This window comes from Eucyclogobius newberryi, unplaced genomic scaffold (assembly GCF_026437365.1).
Source record: "Eucyclogobius newberryi isolate DKJ021-1_F unplaced genomic scaffold, fEucNew1.0.hap1 SCAF_22, whole genome shotgun sequence".
In the NCBI taxonomy this organism is placed as follows: domain Eukaryota; kingdom Metazoa; phylum Chordata; class Actinopteri; order Gobiiformes; family Gobiidae; genus Eucyclogobius; species Eucyclogobius newberryi.
The window spans coordinates 17,672,150-17,696,160 of NW_027315857.1; the positions used below are offsets into that span (position 1 = coordinate 17,672,150).

Sequence of the window (24,011 nt, forward strand, 5' to 3'; positions counted from 1 at the left end):
TGATGATGTGTGCAGACAAGATGTTGACAGCAAACATGGTCGCCACGGGTCAGCCCGCCTCAACAAGGAAAGCAACACGTCCCCCGATGCTCTCCTCTGGGTATTCCATGTGTATAAGTGCATACGCCTATCCCCTGCACCCTTACACATCAGTATACGGCTCCATGACGGATGGAGAGCAGACCGATAATGCCAAGGCGGCGCAAGGCCAACTAATCCACATTGTCAGGTGTCCCCAGGGGCTTGTACGGCTGCGGTTACTGGCCCCTACACGCCAAACAACATCCAAAATGGCAGAAGGCTCACAAGAAACATCCCTGTGGGGTGAGCTGGGCGACCTGGGCACAGGCGCAGCAGCAGATGTTGGCACCGGCGTTGGGATTGAGCCGCTTCATTTCCCCCCAGTTATTGGTCAGTGGACAGCACAACGTACCTGAGGAAGCTAATTGTCAACTGCATAGGGAATTTACTGAGGATGAATTGAATAGACTTTGCCAGAAAGGAAGAAACAGAAAGGAAAAAATGAGAACCTTACGTTATAGCAACATGAGTAAAACATCCATAAAGAAACATTGGCCAAAGAGTCGTCCACTTTTACATTTAGTTCACTATAGTGTCAGAATAGAGATTTAATGAATGCTAAGTTTTGTAGCTAGTATCTTAAAATGTCCATTAGGCTAACTAAATTCTCTATGCTATACGTTTGAGCCTGAGCTCTATTGCACATACCTACAAAGCTAATGACGCAGGTAATGACGCTGCATTGTCTTTACTTGAGATCTTCAAACTGCTCCTGAGGTTAAGTCGATATTACCAATCCACTGATAATATTCCTCTGTTCATCCAAAGACCCACAGGATTAGTTTTACCTCACTACATCTGTCAAATTTAAATGACCTGACAAAGTCTGTCTTTTTATTGAGCCTCCCCACGATATAAGAACGTTTTTACAGACTTTAATCCGGAAATGGCAAACATGACATTGTGTTGAAATAAGATACAAACCTTTTAATTCATCCATCTTGCTAGTGTGTCTTCCATCTTCAACTACTGTAGGTCTGTTTTAGCTTGGTGTAGCGTTACATGTGCTGTAGTGTGAGACGTTTTTATTTTGACCACGTTGTTACGGTCAAAATGACATCCACACGATCAGATTTCTTATGAAACAAACAAAATCTCTGTCCTTTAATCCAATCTTTGTTCCAAAAGCATCAAAACTTTCTCTAAAGAGGCTCAGTTCTCTGTTGCCACGACAACTGGGTTGTACTTCCGGGTTTTTTACTGCAGTTTGTGTGGGGCCGTTTACTCTTTATGTTGTGATTGGATACAAGCTTCACGGCTCGGACTAGCATCCGCACGGGACCAGATTCACCCGAGGACCTTGGAGTTTGCGGAAATACAGCAATTTCACAGACATGGACGATTTGCACGGTGCTAGAAACACAATGTTCGTAATTATTGCAATTTACCCGAGGTCCCGAGGTAAAACGAAGGCCATCCGGATAGTCAGGTGTGCGTAGAACAGCAAAACACATCCTGAGCTCTTCCCATGCTCAAAGGGAACACATGATGTCAAATTGACTTTTATGAGGTTTTAACCATGTTATAACTATGTTTGCTTAACATTAATTCACTCAGAGTTGTAAATTGAATTGATTCATCCCTCCAACTTGATTGGGAAGATTGTAAAAGAAGAAATGAAAAACACCTACACAAATTACTTAAAAATTATAAGTTATAAATTAACATTGTGAATGTATGCTGTCAGATTTTGCAAACGTACAAACAATAGTGCACCTTAGTTACACATTTGAATTCTTATTGGTCCCAGTCACTGTCAATACGCTTGCCTTCTTTCCTCTTCACAGATCCAATAGCCTCGCAACGGCATTTTTGTCTTTAATAACCATCAATTTGTAAACCCTGTAACCACCATCCATTATAGGACACGCCTTAACTTTAAACACACATCTTTATTCCATATGTTACATGCACCTTGACACTGTTAATGGCTGTCACCAACGTGTTCTTCCACCTATTTCTCGTTAACATATGGCTCATTTGTCCCATGTCCTTCTACCCTTCACTCTTCCTTCCTTCCTTCCTTCCTTCTTCCCTTCCTCCCTCCACCCCCACCTCGCCACCAGCTGCTCTCTCCACACACACACTGGCAAAGAACTCACACCGCACCTGTACACAGCAACATAATAGCTACCTTGCTCCGAGCGCCGACCTTTTCCCCCTCCCAGTTCGCGGTCATCCGGGCACCCTCCTAATCGCTACATCATAAGCTCTTTGCGTGATTACAGTCATTTAGCACTGTAAAATTACGGCGGCCCCTGTAAAAACCCATCAATTTGCCGCGGTTTATATCTGTGCTGACATTTGGGCTTGATCACACTGCCCCCTGGAGCTTCAGAGCTTCGTTACGCGTTTCACAACTATAGTTATGTTGTCAGTCTCGCCGCAGATTGCTGGCGATTAGACTTTTTTCGCTGACATTATGACCAGTGGGAGTGTACACCACCTACAACAATGTTTACAAGTGCTAAATGTAAAGGGATTTTCTTTATTTTTAAGTAGAAGGTGATCAGTGATACATAGCTACAGTTTGGCGTTGTCGGGAGGATGTTTTTGATCAGAAAGAGCCATTGAAAACAAGGCTTTCTGGGATTTAAAAATGTCTGTCTCCCAATTATATATTACATGTATATAATATAAACTTAAGTACACATATGTAAACTGTAGACATGGACCGATATGGGGGTTTTCATGGCCAATGCCGATACAGATATTTCAGAACCCAAAAGTGCAGATGGAGGATAAGCTCTGCAGATATTTGTGTTGGGCTGATTTTCACCCTCACCCCAAAATATAAAGTTTTAAATTACTATTGACTACAAACTCTATTACTGCTTATACTGTGTGCTGCTCTACACGAAAAAGAGTGTAATAAGGACGTCCACAATCCTGTTTTGCAGCTTACCAATAATGGAATGTAATCACATTTTGTGGAGTGCCTTTTTGCATTAAAGTTCAAATAAAGCTTTACCGCTTTCCTATAAGCAGTTTGGTGGTATCTGTAAGTATATAAGTATCTGCCTCTGCAGTAGATTTAAGGGAGGTAACCCATTCGCCTAAAAGTGTAAGTATTGGCTTCTTTTTAGTTACATAATAAAGCATATTGTAGCATTGTAGCATCTTGAAAATTTGGAAGTTAGTTTATTTTACTTCCCTTGAAAGTTCAAAAATGTTTTAAACAATATTGTTTTAAATAATTTTTCAAGGACAAATCACAACTTTAACACGAAAATTGTTGCGTAAACACTGTAAATCCTTAAATATGCAAACTAGCAAACATGCATGCGCGTCTTATTGTGCACACGTTAATTGCCTTACCGCTATAATGCTAATGCTGCATAGCTAAAACTGATGAGCTAACGGAGAACGCACCGGGGGTTAGCCAGCGTCTATAAAGCGCCACCGTGGTGATGGATGAGCTCTCGCATGTTACTGAATAATAAGCAGCTAACAAATTGGATTGTATCACAGCAGCAGGATTACAAAATACATAGCCAAGTACGGCACACACGACTCAGAAGGCTGCGGGGATGTCATAAATGACTCCAAACATACAGTGCAACGGCAAATTCAATCACACACTACAATGTTCATTTTTAAAAGACGGCAAACTGTTTAATGCTTGCCATAAATCAAAGGCAGAGAAATGCAGGCGTACGGGGGAAGAATAGTGGTTGTCAAGGGTTGTTTTCTCTGTGCAGTGGCATTTAGTGGGACAATTTAGTGAAAGGGTTGACCATTAGAGACAGAAAATCAAGACAAGTGCGACAATGGGTGGGATAGCTGCAAGAATGCTGCAGGTCGAGGGGAACAGAGCTCTCCAAACTAACTTGTAATATTTTCTAAAAATGGTGGAGCAATAGCAAAGAACAGATTTCCATTTCAGCATGACAAGGTCACGAGTCTGTGTTCGCTGAGTGGCAGTATTAGCCAATGGGAGAGTGGCTGTGGTTTCTACTGGTTTGGTAAATTCACAATGTTCAGAGTTCTTTGTGGGCTTGGAAAATTAGATTGGTAATACGCATGGAGCTTTCATTTTTTGGGAAAAAATAAATAAATAGAAATAATAAATAAAGCATTAAATAAGGAACAAATGCTAACCTGAATGCTAAATGTTATCACTTATTCTGTTATAGTCATCAGGACTCTGTTTTAGAAGAACAAGACTCTCAACTCTCATCCAAGAGTCATTCTCAATCTGGTGATCTAGTCTGAGATCTCTGACATTTATCCTTCTCTGAATAGGACTTGCCCAGGCTGGAGCCTCCTGATCATAGCCTGTCCTCTTTATCTGTTTGTTAGTGCTGTTTTAAATTACCCATGAAAGTAATCTGTTGTTACACTAACTGCCCCGTAATGGGCCATAGAAATCCTATTGTTAGCTGACTGCAGCACCCTCATCCCTGATGAGTATCTGATTCGCGTCTGAATGACCAAGGCTGATGCTGCCCCATGGTTTTGAAATGCTACTATATATTACAAGTAAATTGAACCTTAAACCTACATTTTTCAAAGAAAATGAAAACTGACCTCAGGTAATTTAATTTATTAAATGTGATTTAATAAATCAGGCTTAGAATTAGATATCAACAAATCCTTCGGTACAATCTATCAGAAAGTACAAGATTGTAAAGTTTGGCGTGTGTAGGTACCACTTTAAGTGCTAATCTTTACGTCTCAATAGGACAAAATTGCCTTTGGAGAAGTTACAATGTCTTACATTCAATGAAATAATAAAACATACAGTGTTGTTTCCCTGTGAAAGGTCTTATGTGTTTGAGGGCAAACCGGCCAAAAACAACAATAATTTATAATAACTATTATTTTTAAAAATGTAACATCCCCTAAAGCACTGCAAATAAGTACTGACACAATAGCACTAAAAACTGAAAATTCTCCTTTTGGCCAAAACAGCACGGAAGCATTTGGAATCCCCTGGTGACATCCTGAAAGTTTAGCAGGCTAAAACAGGAGATGGGTTCTTCAGCCTGCAGACAATACAATCACTCCAGATCCATGAAGCGAGGAGCGTATGTGCGGCGATGTCCAGGGCTCCGCTCCAGTGAGCAGCAGATGAAAGATGAGAGCAGCACACTGAGCACAAGACACAGCCCGGAGTTTGGATAAAACATGTCCATTTGAGCACTACACGGCAGCCGAGATGAGCCCTGTGTGTTAGGGAACAGTTATGTAAGACCTACCTCTCAAATCGTGTTAGCAATATATCTAATGTATGAAAATGTATGCAAAATGAACATGTTTTAATCATGAAACTATAAAAATATGACTAAAACTAAATTGTATTTGTGTTCGTTGTAAAAATATTCAGACACTAACACTGCAGCTGGAATATATGGTGTCACTTCCACTACGTCACGCTGAATAATTCAAATTTGTGTCAACGCCGATAACTTTGCACACTAATTCCATGAGTTTCAACCAGTGTGTGCGAGGAACACTAATCTGCTTTGAAAAAACGTCTTAAATGGTTTTCACTTGTAATTTCATGAAATATTTGGGACTTTCTTGAGAAAACGTGTGAACCAGAAAAGAGACGTACAACCACTGTTAGAAAACCCAAAGCGCCAGACACAGGCTCTTCTTTTGTTTGATAATGTTCTGGTGGCTTGTGTCTGAAAATAGGATGAAAACACTGCCCTAATATATGGATAATGGCAGAAGGAGAAGCTCTCTGGGGAAACATTAGGGTGACTAGTTTTATACAGACGATTTATGTCTTGTAAATATCCGGGGGATCTGAACATTTAAAGGACACGTATTACCGTTTTTTAGAGCTTATAACCATCAAAGTATAGCATATATATACCATCAAAAACATACCTGGATATGTATTCAACTATGCTATTATCAATATGTTCTTGCGTTGCTTGGATGTCCTCAGTATGGCATTAAACCTTTTGATCCATGTGTTTTTATTGCTCAAAATACCATGAAATACATTCAGGCTGTAATTATTATAGTAGTCAGTGATTTTTTTCAGTTAGTCGCCTGGTCAAACAGTTACTTCTGTTACATTGAGACTCTTTAGATACTTTTTACAACCAAATAAAAGTTAAATATGGTGACTGAAGGTCAACTGTATTATTGGTGAAAATCTGCATTTTTTTAAAAATGTTTTTGTCACTTTCGTTTTTACAAAAATGTCTGTATAGTCTAGAAAACCATTACAATGCTCAAAATACAACTTATTTTTCATCTTCACTGATCGTCATGATTAGTCAATTGATTGTTACAAGCATTTTTCCACACAAAGTAACAGATAATAAGTTATCCTGGTGGCGCCACCTGCTTGTCATGTATAATATTAAAGGGCAAATGTTACTAAAACACATTATACTTCACTAACAAGGACCACGCCACAACAATGGAATATGAGAGAATGTTTATTTATACTTGTGGTGATGACGACAATGAATCAATGATAGATCATCGATGATATATTGGTGATAGAGCGATGAGAGTTGGCTGGATAGAGACACTGGATGGGGGCTCTGTCTCGGGTGACACACAACAAGAGACGCTGGGATAGGTCTGTACAAATAGGGCTTCTGGGTAATTAGAGGTGTGGTTAAAGCGTGGAGGCGTGGTTGTGGGAGGAGGAGTCAGAGGTTGAGACGTGGTCCACCTCCTGAACCTCAGTCAATGATTAACAATCATTAACTACATATATACTGTAGATTTTGCAAAAATATTACAAATTCCATCCCAGTTATGAAATTCCATAAATATTACCTTGCAACAAAAATATTAAAAGGCTTTTATTTTGTTGAAGTAATGTTTAAAGGGTCAGAAAATGTGTTTGTTGGATGTAATTGAGTCTCCCAAGACTCTCGATGTTTTACAACTTTCCTCTACTTTCCATCATTTGCAACAGATTTTTCTTCACATCATCATTTATCCTTACAACAGGTATCGTCTTGAATAAAAGTCAAAATTAGAATATCTTAAAAACCTAATGCAATGCTGTAGAACAATCCAAGCAACAACTATAGCAAACCGACTTGTAACTCCATGTGGCTGGTTTAATGACTCCAAACTGCCGCTTCCATCTCCTCTAAAGATATAGACTTGTCCCTGTCTCGTGGTCCAAGCGCTCGCAGGAGATCACATCAGCGGCCTCCAACCGACTTTCGCAGACTTCGCCCAGAACACTGAACATAGCGGTGATTATTTCCAGTGCCAAGAAAGTCAAGTCGCTGTCACTGAAGTCGGGCCCTGCTCGCTGCGTGATCCTGATTGGTCCTCTGCCGGGATTGGCTCTGGCACAGTTGGACGGTAGATCTCAATTACTGCCCCCTGGATGAGGGGGAAGATGGCGAGCGAGATAGAGAAAAGAACATAGCGAATGCAGGGGAGGGTGAGGGCGAGTGAGCCGAGAGTGTGTCGTAACCGCCTTTGAAAAAGAGGAGCAAAGACGGCGGTAAAAAACGATTGTGCTTGTTTAAAAATGTCAACAACTTTCAATGAAAAATTCAAACATCATCATCATCATCATCATCAAAGGTAACTCTTTAAAAGGGTGTAGAAATAAACAGTCTTAAGTCCCGAATGGAGGCAAAAGTGAAGTGGAACATATTGTATTTTCAGGACAGCTTTTTTCATAGTTTTGGCCGAGGTGCGACTTATACTCCAGAGCGACTTATGTGATATTATTCGTTATTTTCACACTGGAAACCGCATGTCACACGTTGATTATTTTCACACCAACAACCACAAGAGGGCGCTCTAGGCTCTACCCGACGCAGAAGAAGAATCTGCACTTCCTCTACCTCCAGAGTTTGTGGAGTTGTTTAGAAGTGACACAGAGGAAGAAGAATTCAGTGGATTTAGTGATTTGGGGTAAAACTGATGCTTTGGTAAACTTGTTAGCATGTTCTTTATGCTATAGATATCTGAATAACTGTTCATATGTTACGTTAACATACCAGACACTTCTCATGTAGAAGTGTCTCATGTAGCTGAAGGTGCTAGCGTTAGCATACGCACACCTATTCACCATGTTCTCTCATCTGTTATTATTTTAAACTGCATTTCAAGATCATCAAATAAATTTCCCCCAAAAATGTGACTTATACTCCAGTGTGACTTATATATGTTTTTTTCTTCTCTATTATGCATTTTTTGGCTGGTGCGATTTATACTTCGGTGCGACTTATAGTCCGGAAAATACAGTAATGTGATTTCAACGGAAAATCAAGATTAACCTGAGAATATCACAAAATATTAAAAATCAAGGTGGTTTTTCAAAGTAAAAGCACTCAGATATGAATATTTATTAATTTTATTTTTATTTTTAAAGAATAAACATAGAAAATTACAGCATATTCTCAATAAAATAAAAGTCCCATTTAGTACAAAGTCTGTCGAATGTGTCCAAATGAAGTCTGAATGTCCTTTCCTCCGTTTGCCTGATGTCCATACCAATGTCAGTCCAGTCCTTCATCGTTGGTGCGGTTTGTGTCATTCCTTTCTTTGTTATGGCCTTTTTAACCACTGTCAAAAGTACGTTCCAAAGATATCCATTTATAGTGTCCATAGAAGCGTTTTTGAGGCCCAGATACATAGTTCTGAAGTTTTTGAGCTTTTAAACATTAAAAAAAACAATCAGCATTCAGCTTCATTCACGCTAGTTTAATGAATCCTCTCCCTCTTCGCCTCAGAAAACACTCAGTTTTCAATGTATCTGATTTGTGACATCATAGTAGACCACTGAGATATTGTTTTTAAGTCCAGTCCGTAAATCATTTCCAGGTTTGTTCTGAGCATTTCTGACGTCAAATCGTAATCATTACAACTGAATCACCACGTCAGGTCAAGCTAGCTTTCCTTTAGTTTCCTTTCACAGTTATTCCCCTGTCGATGGAAGTCACGCCTCACAGTAAATACTTTTATGATAAGTTCGAAAACTGGAGCCAAAGCCTAAAACGTGGCAAAAATAAATGTGCAAGAGACAGTCTAAAGGCCAATAACAACACAATTAGAGCATAATAAGCACTAAGCAGCAGATGGAAACGTTGCTTTGGGTAATTACAGAAGAGACGAGGCGAGTTTCAAGAGCTGCTTCGGTTGTTGCGCAGCTCCGCCATTACCGACTTGAAAGGTGCAGAGGATCTCGCAAGCTCCGGGATTGATATATATGTGCGGCGCGGATGAAAGATGTCTTTAAAACCGCCAGATATGATCCCACAGAGGATTTTCTTATTTCAACAAAAGAAGAGCAGAGCCGAGGTAAAAAGTGAAGAAGAGAAAAAAAAAACCTTTCTCTACTGTCTGTCATCGCATGAAACAAGCATCAGACGATCCCGACAAAAAAGGGGGTCTACCGCCATGAAAAAGACTATTTTGGCAGTCATTTGTTTACCGAGCCCTGGGGGTCCCTTTTAAGAAGAAGGTTGAAACAATGTATTGTCAAAGTACTTGTCAAGAGTTACTTAAGCATTGCAATTACACGCTTGTTGTTGCCGGCGATTGGACAGGGAATAGATGTTTGAAGTTTTGGAAGTCTTTTGTCTGCGCCAGTAATTTAAGCAGATGTGGCTAGACTTTCCTTTCCCCTCGCTATTTTGTCAAGTTCCTCCTCCAAGGGATAACTGGGGAGTTCGGAAAGCTGAAAATGTAAGAATCCGGGCTGTTTATGTAGTGATAAAAGTCTTGAGGTGAAGATAATCAGCATTTACTATTTGGTCGTGAATGTAACGTGAGTGACGTCTTAATTGTTCCCATGCAAAAGATTTGTCGCCTTCATTTGTGGCTTTGGCAAGCTGTCAAAAGCACGGAAATACCTGAAATAAAGCTGTCACACAACAAACTGACGCATGTTCAAAAATGTTTGAGAAATGTTGGATTTTACTCAAAAAAAAGAATACAATTGAAAGAATGATTTATTTTAATGGATTGACTGTCTTTTTGAAATATGTGTTTTTTTAATGTCACACCATAAGTCGGTGTAATCCCTCATTCGTCCAGGTGTGTTCCATAGTAGAAAAAAGCTTCAGTTGTAGTCATCTGGACTCAGTTAGAAAAAATAGACGTTTCGACTCTGTTCACCTGCATCCCGACCTCTGATGCAGTAGCAGCAGTGAGGATCAGACTGCAGGAAGACACCACCCTACAGGAAAGGACCAAACTGACACCTGAACACATATGTAAACTGTTGGACATCTGTCTGAACACCACCTACTTTCAATTCCGGGGACAATTTTACAGACAGATTCATGGCTGTGCCATGGGCTCGCCCGTCTCTCCCATAGTGGCCAACCTGTACATGGAGCAGTTTGAGAAGAAGGCACTGTCCTCATTCTCAGGCATAGCCCCAAAACTGTGGCTCCGCTATGTCGATGATACTTTTGTAACAATCAAGAAACAAGAGCTGGAAACCTTCTCTGATCACATCAATGCTGTGGACCCACATATCAGGTTTACAAGAGAAGACGCTAAGGAGAATCGCTTGGCCTTTCTTGATTGTTCCACGATCAGAGGAGAGGACGGGAAACTCCAAATAGAAGTATATAGGAAACCTACACACACGGACCAGTATCTGCTCTTTGGTTCCAACCACCCACTACAGCACAAGCTGGGTGTGATCAGAACCTTACAACACAGAGCTCTAGGTGTGCCCACCAGCTCAGAGGGCAAGAAGAAAGAGGAAAAACATGTCCGAAATGCCCTCTCAGCCTGTGGTTACCCCGCTTGGGCTCTCAACAGAGTGAAGAGAACCAAGAAGCAGGACAAAAGGGAAACTGAACAGAGAAGGAAGGGTGTTTCTATCCCTTATGTGTCTGGCCTGTCGGAAAAACTGCAGAGAATTTTTAGACAACACGAAGTCCCTGTTTATTTTAAACCAGGAAACACTTTAAGACAAAAACTGGTTCACCCTAAGGACAAGTTGCCGACTCAAAAACAGAGCAATGTAGTTTATTCGATCCAATGCAGTGAAGAAAGCTGTAAAGAACGTTACATAGGTGAGACAAAACAGCCTCTACACAAGAGGCTTTATCAGCACAGAAGAAATACAAGTTCAGGACCTCAGAGTGCCGTGCATCTCCATCTTGAAGCCTCTAATCACTCGTTTGAAGACGGTGAGGTGAAGGTTTTAAGCAGGGAGAAAAGATGGTTTGAAAGAGGAGTCAAGGAAGCTATTTTTGTTAAAAAAGAAAGACCTTCTTTAAACAGAAATGGAGGGCTCAGATTCAATCTTCCTGTTATTTATAATGGTTTACTGAACCCCTGGAAAGGTAGAGGACCAGGACCAGGACATTTAGATGCTAATCAGGTACTCAGGGTGGTTGAGCCAGGGTCTCACAAAGACAAAGAGGATTCTAATAGCCCATTAAAATTCTGAATAGGCTAGCTCGGTAGATACAAGGGGGGAGTTTCTGTTGAAACAAACAACTCTTTCTACTTCAGGAAGGCTCCGCCCAATGGGTGGGTCTTACCACAGAACAGTATTAATATCGGAGTTCTCGATATAAATTCTTTTATTGACAATTACTCTTGGATGAGAGTCGAAACGTCTATTTTTTCTAACTGAGTCCAGATGACTACAACTGGAGCTTTTTTCTATGTCACACCATAAGTTAAACAAGTAGCAATAAATGACTAATACATTTTTTTTTCCAAACAATATATACAGTACATTTTTATAGTGTATATTAACGCCTTTTTAACTGTCTCGAACACATTTTTGAAGAAAAGTGTAACAGTCACAACGCAGTTCATTTTCGTTTTTTGGTTTAATTTGTATTTTTTTTCACTGACAACCGACTTCACCCCAAAATAATGTGCAATAAGTTATAAAGTAATTTAAGTGATAACACACAAAACGTTCATCTCGTCGAGCACACGCTGTCTGATTGGCGTTGGTGCCGTTTCCTGAGTTGGTCCGGAGTAAATTTGTAGAAAATAGAATGAAAAATCCAATTTAAGCTTCGATTTGACCTTTTTACGTTCAGCGGCCGTTCAATTTGGTTACGCCGGTTTTAAACATCTCTTTTTCTAAATCCACTTTCCAACTTATATTCATATTTCCGACAGTATATTTTCGTCAGTTTTGCCGTTCCCAGCGGCTTCAAGGACACGCTCCTCCTTTTGCCACTCGTTCACAAAAGGGCCAGTGGACATGTACGAGCCATCCATCTAAAGTTCTCTAATGAAAAGTGGAGTAGGGCTTCTCTTTCTGCTCGGGCGGGAGGAGGAAGGAGGGATGAGGATGGAGGCAGAGGGCGAGGCAGAGTCGCCGTGGCCCACTGCCAAAAAAGCCTCCATGTGATCCACGCTCGGCCGGATGGATTTCCGATGCGGGCGTCCTCCTCGCAAGGGCACGGGCCGCCTGCCGCGCTACACGATCCGCGGGGCCCGTGGAGAGTCTGCGGTACCATGTCCTCTCACACGTGCAGACACTGGATGATACGCGATTATGCCTGTACTGTACCGCTGTCTTGGGATGCTGAAACAGACACTCGCAGTCGGTCAGGGTGCCCTTGTGTCGGCGCTGGCTTGTTTTGTCGGGGATACTCGGTAGGGTCAGTCCTTGATTTTCCACCGGTGCGCGGGGAACATTGGTGTGTGTGTGAGATGTTGCCGGGATTGCCCAAAAAAAGCCCAATTTCTGTTCTCCCCATGCTTTCTACTTTACCCCAAAGGGTTTTGTAGTTTTTCTTTGTCGAGAAGAGGGTCTAAAGACAGGAGATGCTCCGGGAGATTATCCGTTTGGGAATTTGTGCGTTAAGAAAAATGAATTGAATTGAATTTTTAACAGATTCACACATAGATTTGGTAGAATAATTTACCATTCTGACTTTCACGCCTGTTTACTTCCCAAAACAAAGACAAACTTTGCAGCTCTTCTGAATGAGACGAGAGACCAGAGTCTGATGAAGCCCCCCTGCTGAGAGTCAGAGTAAAAAAACCTCTTTAATGATGGCATAATTATGGCAGAGGAAATACATCAAAATCATACTTCAACAACGTTATTATCAACACTGCATGACCTAATTATCTTATTTTCATTGATTTAGTTTTTTTGTTTTTTGATGTTTTTTTGTTTGTTTTTTGTGCTAAATTCATCATTTATTTTTCGTTACTTAATCTTTTTGATGTTCATAGTTGGATTATTGTGTTGGTTGATTAAAATTATGTTATAGACTTGGTGTTGGCCCTGCGACGAGTTGGCCACTGTACAGGGTGTACCCCGCCTAAGGCCCAAAGTCACTGGGATAGGCTCCAGTCACTCGCGACCCCTAACGGGAAAAAGCGTTTTTTTAACTGTTAATTCGTGGACTAATCCTATATTATCCTGTATAAAAGGCTTGAGTGCTCGGAAAATTCCTGTTTTCACCTATACAATAAATGTAAATGAACGACTAGTACTTATGTTTGATACTATACAAACTGGAAAGATATTATCCATATTATTTTATACATTCCTCTCTCTCCATCAGATTTGTCACGGGCTCAGTCTGGTTGCATTGTTTTCCCTTGTCCCGTTTGGCGCACAGGGACCAGAGCAGGTTTGACGCTGGCTCGGAGCGAGAGGACGCTAGCCCAGCTGTTTAATCTTCATGTCCCATTCTGATGCGGAGCAGCGCTAGCGCCGCCGCTTCTCTGCTGCAAAGAAACACTTACATCTCCAAGGACTTCAGTGGAAACATATGCAAACAAACCAGATGCTAGGATGCTGGATTTCCAAATGCATGACAAACAGTAAAGAGATAGACGTTAAAGTTCAGAGAAATTGTGAAACGATTTGTATTTACCGTATATTTTCTCATTGGTTTGCGCTTGTCGAAAAGATACCAAAATTTCCCTTTGAGATCGGATAAATCATTTCTATGTATTGGTGTCACAGTGGACTAGGTATTTGCCAACTACCTGTCAATCAACTGTTTGAATCAATCTCAGCAATTCACAAGTAGCAATTTCAAGTTTGTGTCGCTGCCAGACGAGGACGACGCTAGAGCTAACGGGAAACGTCCGCTTTTTTACATTCATTTCACTTTTCTGCGCCACCTTTTGACGTCTCTGTAATGTATTGCATATTAAAAGATAGTTACACACACGTTTCCAGTGCATGCACCGGAAACATGATATTTAAACCTTAATATGAGTGCTGTGCGTCGATAAGCAGGAAACGGATGATGCTAACGTGTCATAGCGCCGTTTTGCTAAGCATGTGGACTCAACGTAGACATTTATCATCGCTGGAAATACAAACGCTGGTTTATCACAAGATCAAGTCAGCGTTTATCATTCTTTTCCAGTTATATTTGCTTTTTGCCGTCTAGTTTTCTTCTTGTCTTATCCAATCATCTCGCGCTAAGGTGTAAAGCTAGTACTTGTCAGGGACCCCTTAAACACGCTGGTACGGTTAACTTAGGACCTTGACAATCCACTTCAAAGCTAAATAATTGAAACATGGCTATAAGAAATATAATAGTACAGTCCTGGTTTACGTTGTAACTTTTTAAAGATACAGTACACGATGTTTGCTTGACGGTACGGTATTAATCTGTGGAGAGGCGGCTACGCTAACTGTAGGAACAGCTATAAAAATATGTGTAATTGAATAAATGCAGGCGCGTTTAATGGCATATTGTGGAACATTCCAGGTAAAGCAAAAACATGGAGACAAGCAAAAATCACCAAAATCACAAGTGTTCTTTTAACAGTTGACAAATGCCAAAAAAAGTATGTTTTTTGAGTCCGGCAATGAATTTTACAGTTTCATGTACATTTATAGATAACACATAGACGTTATCTATTATCTCTGATCGTAAATGATCTGAATCTCACTTTTGAAGGAAGTCGAAGCCTGCAGAACGCCGGAGTTGGAATAAAGTCAACCTCATAAAAACAAAAGTGCGGATTGAGAGCAAGCTAAAAATGTCGTGGGATTAAATATAAAAATAAATAACAAACGCTGGCTGCTGGCTACCTTCGGAAAGTAGGGCGCGCTTAGGTAGAGAGGAGAAAAGAAAATGGAAGCAGGATTGAGTGGTAGAAAACACTAATGCACCGTGACAGAGCGAAGAGACAGCGCACAAAGCCAGGAGGGTTCAGACGAGATGGAAGAACAAACAAAGGGATAAGAGAAGACGTATGCCACTAAGTAAATGAAGTTGTTGTCATGGAATCAGCAGGTGTAGTGTCTGCCTTTAGCCACAAGAGGGAGCTTTGAGGAACTTCAGTGGAATTCTTTTAATCGTTTTTCGAAAAATTTGCATTTTCTTACAAAAATACTAATTTCAAATCATATTTATTTATTAATCAAATCACATTTATTTATATCTTTATTATTATTATTGGGTTTTTTCACTACTCATTTTAGTTTAGTTTATATATTTAGTTTATTATTGCTACCACATTGTTTTAGAATTTTCTTATAGTAGAAACATATTTAACAAGGCATATATAATCAAAATCAACATAATCAAATTACAATGGTTTTGAGGAACTTAAGTTGTATTGAAACAAGCGTTCTAGTGAAATTTTTGTAATCGTTTTTCGAAAAAAATTGCATTTTCTTACAAAAATACTCATTTCAAATCCTATTTATTTATTATTCAAATCATATTTATTTATATCATTATTATTATTGTTTTTTTATTGATACCACATTTTTTTTTATTTTCTTATAGTAGAAACATATATTTAACAACATATTCAAATTGCAATGAAGGTTTAGTTTGGCTGTAGACGTACTTTGGTCTGTTCTTAGTCCTGTTTTTTGTCTGCTTGCTCCAGGTTTAGTTCCGAGTTCAGTGCCAGTTCAGCCTCAGTTTTTTCTAAACACAAACTTGTCACAAACTGTTATTGATGCATTGAAAATAGAATAATAGTGGAAAGCATGGCTAAACCAATACAAAAGTTGGCTTATTTTAGAGACAAAATGGTATTATTATTCACCGTTATGTATGCGAGTGTTGGCGTTTGAATGTACATAAATCTGATGATATATTTAGGCAGAGAACATGACAGGCCTGACTCATTCGAAACCATTTCATACCTTTACCGGATAATCACGTTTTATTTCAAATGTTCTCATACATTCTTCATGTGGCACCTGCTGAACCTCGCACTCCTGCTCTTGCTAACTCGTTTAATTACAGCTCGCGACAAAAATACACCCAGCCATGCTAATTTTCCTACCCAGGTGCGGTGTGTCACTCCCAGATAGCAGAAGCAGCTGGGAACATATGGTTAATTGGACGGGAACGCCGTAATGAAAAGTGTGTCCTAGTTGAGACATGTTACGTAACTGGAGTCATTAAATTGTCCAAGCGCAAGGCAGTTAATTTGAAGTCTTTGAAATGGCCCGAGTGTAGACTTTGTAACTGTGCGATTGCTATGCATGTACTGTGCTGACGTGCGGGAAGATAACTCAAGATTTTAATGGTTAGAAATAAGAAACTTTTTAAAGCTGAAATATTTGGGTGATAATATCATCTCCTCTTTAAAGAACATAATTGTAATACTCCTGAACTCCAGTCAAATCCTCAAAATCAAAAATCGACTACATGAAGTGGTCTTTTCTAGATTAGCTACAATCGTTTTGTGCTAGTCTTGAGTCAGGACCTTAGTTCACTTACTGTACCCTAGCTGGAACCGTCTCCAGATCTTGAATTAGAATCCCGCCTCATTGCTTGAGTCCTCTCCCGATCTTGAATAAGAATCATAGTATCAGGAGTACCTTGCTGGATCACTCTGCCCGTCTTTAGTCTTCATCTTAGCGAGGAGCACCTAGTCGGACACTTCTCCAGATCTTGAGTTTGAATGTCACATAAGAGTACGTTGCTCGAGCCTTCTTCAAACCTTGATCTAGAATCTTGGTCAGGCTGTACCACTTTGCTGCTCGGCGTATTGGTTGAGGGTAATCCTCAATAATTACAATCACAGTTTGTAGAGTGCTTCGTTTGACCTTTCTTGGCCAGGAGTACTTAGCTGGACCTTTCTGCAGGTCTTAAACCAGCATCTTTCTTTGGGAGCTTGACCATTCTACGACCTTGAAATAGGTCAGGGGAACCAAGCTCATAGACTAGCTAATTGTGCATTTTTGTATTATTATTTTAAGGTTACATATAGGTATTATGTTTCTACACTAAGATATCAAGGCCCAAAACTCCAACAATGGAAAAGAAAGATGGGTACCTGTACCTGAATGTACTTTTGGGAGTAGAAAAAGAAATAACAGTGAAATACAATGGACAGGACCAAATATCAAGGACTGGACTGAAATAACATAACTTTACATAATAATAATAATACCCTTGTTAATTAAGTACTGGTAGTTACTAAGTCTGACTTATTCTTCAAAATGTGTTCAAGAAGAATTAAGTCTTTGTTCTTGCTTTATTAAGGCTATTTAAGGTGTAGTTATTATAAAGTCATGCCCAACAATCAATTCAGCTCAAGTCAGTATTTATTTACATATTTCTTTAGTAACAAAAGACGACGAGCTTAATAAAAACGCACCGTCAGTTTGCCTTTCCTTTAGCGTAGCCTAGCAGATGTTTATTTTCCACAAAGGCTGCACCGGCGTCACAAGATTAATGCGAGCCTCACACCGGACCCCTCCTTCACCGGTACCTCGAGTAGTAGCGCAGTCAGTACAGGCGTGTGTAGAGGCCCCCTGGGGAATGCACCGAGGTACTGCAGAGTGGGGAGGAGGGGCTATTTTCGATCACTGCAGCAGCACGCGGCGAAGCGAAGCAGTTTCTGGCGCAAGCCAAGTGGTTTTCCCATGACTAAAATTAAAGCAAATATGTTTGTTTGACCACAAGGAGGTGGGATTACCGTATTGAGTGTTGTGATCATTGTACGACTTTAGATATCAGTGTACATTAGAGACCGATATACATAGACGGATGGTATTAAAGTCGTAAAAACATGAAAATCAACTAGTAATTTTTAAGGGTTTGCAGCAAGGTATTCCTCACCTATACGATAAGCTAGCAATGGGCCAGCTGGGTCAAGAGGTGGCGCTGTTGAGCCCTGTTAGCTTGTACAGGCTTATATTTTTACAAAAGATCAACAAATGTCAACTGATATGTTTTTAGTTTTAATATCTTAACTGCCATGTTACTAGCAGTGGCTCTGGTTTCGTCCACCAACCCAAAACATGAAGGATCTGTCAAATGCGAAGGACATTATTTCCCTACTAGGAAAAAAAAAGGCTTATCTAATCTAAAAGCTGTATTGTTAAAACAAGTGAGTGTTTTTTTGTGTGTGTGGCGTTCACTTACCTTCCTCACAGTTGGAAATCTGAGCACTGATTACAAAGTTTTGATTGAGTTGAGGGGAAATGTGTAAATGTGTGGTTCGTTTAGAGACTGTGTGAAGTAGACTTTGAACTGTGATGTCATGAGTCGTGAGTAGCCAATCAGCCGCGAGCAGTGATGATTACGTTTGTGTCATTTTGATTTTCTCTCTCTGTTTTGTTGTTAGTTTTAAGGTTGTACTCCCCATTTTCAAATTCAGAGTAAAAGTCAATTATTTCTATTTTGTTGTCCATTTTCTTGATTTTTTGCTGCAGCCAAAAGCACATTCCACACGTATCCATCAAGGATTTCAATTGTTGGAGTTTCACATCCTGGAGAAACTGTTTTAAAGTGGAACGTGCTGAACCAAAACACATGATAGTGATGTGCTATTTGGCAACATTTACACCATTTAATTTTCAAGTTTTTTATATGACTTCTATATCCTTAGTAAATAAAGCTGAAATAATAGAGTAATAACTTGGACTTGAACTTTATGAATTAGTTTGACATTTTGTTTTATGAATAGCACAATCGTACAATTCACGGTGACAGCGTTTTGCTTTTTCTTATGGCCTTTTTCAATTTGATTTCGAGTATTGTCTTTGCACCCCGTTGAAACTCATCAGTCAGCTTTCTCTGGACCAATCTGGTGTTTGGGTCGTCCAAACAGAACGTGCTAACAGTGCTAACAGCGCTAACACGACAAGCTACTTCACACATATAGAAATAAACATGTGTTCCCAGCCAACTGTCTTCCTTTGAACAACTATGCTTTAATTCTGATTTCTGATGTTTACAATGTCATGAATAACCTGCTTTTATCTTCCAATGTACACTGCTTTTACGATAACTGTGTGTTTAATTTGCTTTGCTGCTTTTCTCTGTTATTAACGACCTCACGATGCTAATGACTATGTATTGACCAAAAGCCAAATGTAATCCTAACTTAAATCTTTCATAAATCTGTTTAACGAAAGCATACTAAACTCATTTAAACTCTAGTCTGTCTAACCCACCAGACTAAACATCCATCTTCAAGTTCTTCCTCTAACTTTAACGCTGAAAGAACATAACCTGCTAAATGTGCCTTTCGACCTTTCTAATGTTGCCCTTTCTAACCTTTAACCTTTCAACTTCCAGATTTTGTAACCTCTCTTTAATCTCTCTCCAAATTTCTTAAAGGGAACTTTGATAATGATCGCCTGGCTATTGCTAGACAAAGAATCCCATACCGTCTCGGTCGGGTAGTTGACGAATGGCTACTCGACAAAGGTAAAAAACCCTTTAACTCACTAATGACCTCCAACCGCCTAACCTGCGCTAACCACTCTGCCGGAGGTGCACTTCCAACAACTCAAGGGTTAACTGAGACCTGCAAATATCATTACGGAATTTAAGATTGTACAAGTGCTTAAACTCTTTGCTTGTACTTTAACTTCTTTCTAAAGTATCAGTGGGCGATATTTACAGTATTATTTTATTTATATGTGATATTTTTTACAATTGATCGGTAAATTCTTGGTTAATGTTCAAAATTAACCACAACGGTACAGAAATATCACTTCATACATTTGTGATTTTTCTCATTAATATAGTTTATTAGTAAATATTTTCTGTCTTAGAAGTCTTCAATCACCCTATTTTTACCTTTATGTGGTAAAAATGAATTTGACTAATGAAAAAAAATAATCACTGACCACTCAACTACTAAAATGACCATTAGTCGCCGCCTTAAGTCTATTACAACAGAAGAAAATGTAGCTTTTCATGGTCAAAAGTCCTCAAAATGGCGCTTATAAAGGAACGGTTAGTGCTTTATATTAGGCTCCTGAGAGATAGTCTGCAGTGATTGATCGTTTAAAGAAAAATATAGTACAACAGAAAATAATATACCAATTTAAGTTATATCCGTAATACAAATCAGTTGAGCCATCTGCTGCCTTATTGGTTCATAAACTCCAATGAAACATGCATTAACTGCCAAGGAAATCAGTATTAAATCAGTTTGTATGTCATTTTTGAGTTTTTCAGCGCAAATTAATCACATCATAAATCCATGAAAAGCCATAGATAGCCATATCCGACCAAAAAAACTATTCCGGAGCAGACTTTATAGCACCAAACTGAAACAATACACCCAATATACTCACATTACAACAAGCTCAATATCGCCCACTTCTACTCTGAATAATCACGCATCTAATGTCATACGATTTGACGGTCGGTGGTGCAGACGTTCTCGATCGACCATCATGAACGTTGGCCACGACCTCCGTTGGGGTGCACCTCCTCAGAGCATGATAACCCTCGAATAACCCGACATAACCCTCTCGAAGCCAAACACCGCTGCTTCTGTGTCTGTGTTTGGAAGCCTCTAAAAGTTAAAGGGACTGTTACCATCACCATAACATTACAACATGGTTCTACGTAAACCTCTAGAGACTTTATTATTATGCCCATGTGGTCCCAAAGCGCTGAGTCTTTAACCCTTTGAGTGCCCAACGTCCCACTGGGTCCGTGCTGTGTTTGCGCTGCTGAAGGTGGTGGATTCTAGCAACATAAAACATGTTGATTTATGCTGTTGGATTTATGGATGCTCCAAGTCTTTCATGTGGGGTCAGTATCAGTTCCAGGAGTAATGCAAATCAATTAAAGTGATTAGATACTGATCATTGTGGCCTATTACACTTTATAAATAATTAAATATGTATACAATGCAGTTCTACAGGGTGAAATAACAAATATTTAATAGCATTCAAACAAATGTGTATATGCCAGATTAAAGATAGTTTATATCCGCAGACCTCCTGGCAGGTTGATGTTACAGCGGAACAGTGACAAACGTTCTACAATAACAGATTTTATATAATTAATCATAATAATAATTAAGGTGGAGAGTGATAAGAAACATTTAGAACCCAATTAATCTATATTGCACTTACCGCCATATAACACTAATTAATAAAGCATTTTTATTGTTGCTATTGAAATGATTTATATTACACATATTCAACAAATCGCTATTTTGCACTGATCAATATTGCACTGATTTAGATTACACAGATTTAACACATATTGCTGTATTGCTCTGATTAATATTGCGTTTTTTCGGTGCTTGGGTAGATAAAATGAAGATCCAACTTTTAACATAATTTCAGTCCTAGTTTTAAATGTTACTCAAATGTAGCAAATACATACAGACGGGAGCTGGTGTTGAAATTCAATTATAACGTTGTATAGAAAATCAAAGAAGCAACAATAGTCGCCTGCTCTTCAGATGAGGATCGCAAGGACACTTCAAAAATTAAAAGTCTGCAGACACAAAAGTACGATCAGAAAAACAGATCAATAAGAGATGACTTACCCACTTATGGAACGATTTGTGCACGCCGCGTAGCGCTAAAGACAATAACATCCAAACCAAATGTAATATTCTCTTTCTTGTAAAGTTCCAAACGAGCACACATCCCCCGAACTGAGCGCAGGAAACATAAAACAGAAGCATCGCTGAGCACTGAACGCTTTGATCTGGCTGCAGACTCGAGAACTGCTATTTGTTCTCGAGATCGGATTTGTCGCTAAAATGTCAACAGGAAGGCACTTAGCTAACAGTCATCTGCAGAGGTGTACGAGTAAAACATGGAGTTGAGTAGTAGAAGTAGCAGTAGTAGTAGCAGTAACAGTAGCAGTAGCAGTATTAGCAGTAGCAGTAGCAGTAGCAGAAGCAGTAGCAGTAGCAGTAGCAGTAGCAGTAGCAGAAGCAGGAGTAGTAGCAGTAACAGTATTAGCAGTAGCAGTAGCAGTAGCATAAGCAGGAGTAGTAGCAGTAGCAGTATTAGTAGTAACAGTAGCAGTAACAGCAACAGTAGCAGGAGTAGTAGCAGTATTAGCAGTAGCAGTAGCAGTAACAGTAACAGTAGCAGGAATAGTTGCAGTATTAGCAGTTGCAGTAGCAGGAGTAGTAACAGTAACAGTAACAGTAACAGCAGCAGTAGCAGTAGCAGTAACAGTAGCAGTAGCAGTAGCAGTAGCAGTAACAGTAGCAGTAGCAGGAGTAGTAGCAGTATTAGCAGTAGCAGTAGCAGGAGTAGTAACAGTAACAGTAACAGTAACAGTAACAGTAGCAGTAACAGTAGCAGTAACAGTAGCAGGAGTAGTAGCAGTAGTAGCAGTAGCAGGAGTAGTAACAGTAACAGTAACAGTAACAGCAGCAGTAGCAGTAACAGTAGCAGTAGCAGTAACAGTAGCAGGAGTAGTAAGAGTAACAGTAACAGCAGCAGTAGCAGTAGCAGTAGCAGTAGCAGTAGCAGTAACAGTAGCAGGAGTAGTAGCAGTATTAGCAGTAGCAGTAGCAGGAGTAGTAACAGTAACAGTAACAGTAACAGTAACAGTAGCAGGAGTAGTAGCAGTAGTAGCAGTAGCAGGAGTAGTAACAGTAGCAGTAACAGTAGCAGAAGTAGTAGCAGTATTAGCAGTAGCAGTAGCAGGAGTAGTAGCAGTAACAGTAGCAGTAACAGTAGCAGGAGTAGTAGCAGTATTAGCAGTAGCAGTAGCAGTAGCAGTAACAGTAACAGTAGCAGGAGTAGTAGTAGTAGCAGGTATAAAAATAGTGACTTCACTCATTACTTTTGAATAAAAATACTAACGTTTGCACAAAGACCACATTTAAACTGGGACTAATTTAACTAAACACGGAATCCAACATGAACAGGATGAGGGCTAAACCAGGTCTAAAACGAGAGTCTAAACCAAGTCTACATTAGGATTAAACCGGTCTCAAATCAGAATCAAACAAATACTCAAACTGGGTTTTAACTAGCACCCAAATATTCAATTGAAAATGACAACGTATTCAGAAAACGACTCAAGTAAGTGTATGTACTACCCGGAAGTGCGTAGTAGTGGTTGGTAAGACATTTTGGGTCTCAAAGGGTTAAAGGCTGTCGATGGCTTTGCGAAGTAAAGAAACCTACAACTTGAGAATCTAACCACCTACCAGCAAAACAAACTCCACCCTCTAACCACTGGCGGCTTCTCTTCTCACCATTGGCCGGTTCACCACGACTTCTGTCGCCGCGGTGTCAAATTCAGAGAGCCCCCAGTTATAACCTTGTTATAAATTTTCCATAAATTGTGGACCAAGATGGCGGTATTTGGAAGAACTTGGACAGGGCGCGCGATCTCTACAAGGGACAAAAACATCAAAAAAAGAAGCTAACCATTTTCTAACCACGACTAAAGCGAAAGTGCAACAAAACTCAGAGGGTTAAAACGAAATAACCAAAATAAATTTGCATCTAAACCAAATTAACCAGACTATAAGGTCCCTTTAACATTTATTGTTTTCACTGATGGTAAATTGTTTGATTTTGTGAATTTGTACGTTTGGATGTGCTCGGATGATGAACAACATGGATCATTTTGCTGTTGATGTTATGGTCCATGTTGTGATATGTTTATGCGCTGAAACTACTACACAAGCAGCTCATACGGTCTCCTGCCCCTGTGGCACACCAAGGGATGCACTTCTTACCAAGGCACTTCTAACAAAGGGATGCACTTCTTACCAAGGCACTTCTAACAAAGAGATACACTTCTTACCAAGGCACTTCTAACAAAGAGATACACTTCTTACCAAGGCACTTCTAACAA

General features: G+C 39.8%; 1 protein-coding gene across 6 annotated transcripts in view; it reads left to right on the plus strand.

Moving 5' to 3' along the window:
• nrxn2b (neurexin 2b) overlaps positions 1–24,011 on the plus strand; it is a 1,099,331-nt gene that overhangs the window by 1,041,392 nt on the left and 33,928 nt on the right. For 4 of the 6 annotated variants that reach the window (XM_072459234.1, XM_072459237.1, XM_072459235.1 and 1 more), the window contains one exon: positions 19,542–19,631. The exons of the other annotated variants lie outside the window; for them this stretch is intronic. In XM_072459234.1, coding sequence (XP_072315335.1) covers positions 19,542–19,631 — 90 coding nt within the window. The remainder of the gene's footprint in view (positions 1–19,541; positions 19,632–24,011) is intronic. 6 annotated transcript variants of the gene reach the window in all.